This window comes from Aplysia californica, unplaced genomic scaffold, assembly GCF_000002075.1.
Source record: "Aplysia californica isolate F4 #8 unplaced genomic scaffold, AplCal3.0 scaffold01565, whole genome shotgun sequence".
NCBI lineage: Eukaryota > Metazoa > Mollusca > Gastropoda > Aplysiida > Aplysiidae > Aplysia > Aplysia californica.
Genome location: NW_004798835.1, coordinates 61321 through 63945, shown reverse-complemented (window position 1 = coordinate 63945; position 2625 = coordinate 61321). Strand labels below are relative to the sequence as shown.

The window sequence follows — 2625 nt, the reverse complement described above, 5'->3', positions numbered from 1 at the left end:
ATAATAACAGTATTCTTTATCTTAATGACCATGTTCCCCAGACTTAGCCTTCTCGATTCAGAACCTCACACTAGACCTAATGACTGTAAACATCTCGAGACCTCGGTGTGTCCCTGTCCTATCTCCATTTTTAATAAAAGCGAAAACAGTTCATAACAAAGAGTGAGCTGAAGAAGAAGTCACATTTTCAATGTTAAAAAAATGGAGATATGACAAGAAAACACTGGGGTTTCGAGCTGTTGTATGTCGACATGTTTGTAAAATTTGGCTTTGAACGTTTGATGATATTTGTTGATTTTCACAAGTAGACATTGACTCAGCCGTCTGTGGGTAGTGCCAGAACCTCTGGGCCGACCTGTCCTTCTCAGCAGTATGTTCAGGTCATGTCAGATGGACAATGTCCGACCCACCTGTCCTCAGTAGTACAGACTTCAACATAAGTTAAGGACCACCTTGACAGACACCCCTGATTTTTTAAAAAATCCGACAAAAATACAGCAAGGAATGTTTCACAATTGTTTGCTCTGAAAATGTTAATGGGTCACCTGTGTGGACTGCAAAGCTTCCGAAAGGGCAAAACTACCACGTGCAGCACGGAAATCCCTGGCAAATTTTGTGTGCGACATCGCGGACATTTTTCAGTTAAAATTTCTGGTGCACGTGATAAACGGACGTACGGTCTCGAACTGTGCTCACTGTGGTGGCAATATAAGCCGCCGTTTGAGCCAAATCGAGTATTGCATCAACATGCCACCGAGACAAAAGCTTAGAGACTTTGATGGTGCCAGAGCTATGGCATGGCTGCGGGATGGAGTTGGAGCCCGAGAAGTTGCCAGAAGGCTTGCAGTGTCACACTCTGTCATTGTCCGCTTGAGGCAGCACCATTACGTCACTGGATCAGTCCCAGTACACCCACGTGCAGGTCGACCCAAGAAGACCACTCCGAGTGTTGCAAGTGGTCCTTAACTGAAGGTGAAGTCTGTGTTTTTACAGGTCAGGTCAGATGGACAATGTCGGAGGTTCTGCTCAGACCCATATCTGTGTCAGTGAGTCACACACATGCATAATGAACTGGGTTAATGAGATGCAGGGCCTCAGAGGTCAGCAGATAGGTCAGCGACAGTCCTCTCTCCGATACGATGCCCCCCCCCCACCCTTGTATCCTTTCTTTTGCAACACCCCCCCCCTCCCCAACCAGCCCGAGCCCTTTGATACATTTTTCTAGCCCTCAACTTCCCCCCTTGTTTTTTTCCCAATTTTGAAATCGCTTCCATGTAACCGTCAAACAAAGCCCAGGTTTGGACAGGCGCGTGGAGTGGGGACATGACTTTTGACTAGATCCACTATAATCTCTCCATGGTGTTTTTGTTTTGTTTTTTAAATTCACGCTTTTGAAAAAATGGGTACTGAGTTGAAGAACTGACTGAAATGTTCATGCCTCATTGATTTGTTTATTCTTTCTTTTTCTTTTGGCTTTAACTCTGATCACAGGTTTCTCGATTTTATGTTTGACTCACTCGACCAGCCCGCGGTCCGCTCCTTGCGAGTGTTCCGACCCCTCAAACTGGTCAATGGCATCCAGAGTGAGTGGACACTGGCCGGGGGGAAAAAGTCAAAGGTCTAAGGGTAGAGATCCTGTAGCGCTTAGCAGGCGGCCTGTGCTGGCCACTGAATGACGCGGGGCTTACTTGGGACTGCCCAGTGCCTGCCTCTTTTCCGTTTTCCTTTGTTCCTCTCTTGTCCTTGGGTTTGGTGGGAGGGCGGGGCATGCTGGGGAAAGAGGAGGGGGGGGTATCATCCAATCCCTGGTGTTGCTTCTCCCTCCCCTCCCCCCCCCCCTGGGGTCACTTGTGGTCACCTGTGCGTCCCCATGACAGGTGAGTCAGTCCATCTGTCAGGGCCACGCCCTCAGGTGTACCTCACGGGCTCCCAGCATCTTGTGTTTCTTCTTTCTCTTTGCTTTGAGTTTTTTTCCTTTGCCTCAAGATTTCCTGAGTTTGTTCAACCCTCCCAGAACCTTTTCAGTTGTCTGTCTCTTTCTTCTCTGCCTTCATATCTCAGAGTCGGATATGTCACAGCGTGTGACTACTGACTACACATGACTACTGACTACACATGATAGCCGCCATAGATACAGATCAGTTTTGGAGAACATAACGTGTCTTTGCTGTCATAAACAGTGGACCCTACCCCCCCCCCCCCTTTCCAAAAAAAAGAAGAAAAAAATGTTCCAAGATTTTGAAAATATATTACAAAATGTTATAGTGACTTAAATCTCGTTAGAATTTTTTCATTTGATTTTTTTTTGAGTGATGAAAATGTAATCTCAAGCTAAACAAGATGAGAGACATTTTTTGGTAAAGTTCTCTTTTGCTAACCAGCTGGGAATGGCCTGGCTTTTTATGAATAAGAAGAAATCTTTACCTTACAGCGTGAACGAACCATACTATGACAGCTCACCCTCTAGCTTTGTGAGACTGAGGCTATAGTAGACAGACTTCTCACTCCTACAAGTCACAAATAGCTTTGTGAGACTGAGGCTATAGTAGACAGACTTCTCACTCCTACAAGTCACAAATAGCTTTGTGAGACTGAGGCTATAGTAGACAGACTTCTCACTCCTAC

General features: G+C 46.1%; 1 protein-coding gene across 1 annotated transcript in view; it reads left to right on the top strand.

Moving 5' to 3' along the window:
- The window catches only part of LOC100533433 (voltage-dependent calcium channel type A subunit alpha-1), a gene marked incomplete at its 5' end in the record, with an annotated part of 54455 nt that overhangs the window by 2875 nt on the left and 48955 nt on the right, over positions 1-2625 (top strand). The window contains 1 exon segment of the mRNA XM_035973625.1: positions 1492-1583. Coding sequence (XP_035829518.1) covers positions 1492-1583 — 92 coding nt within the window.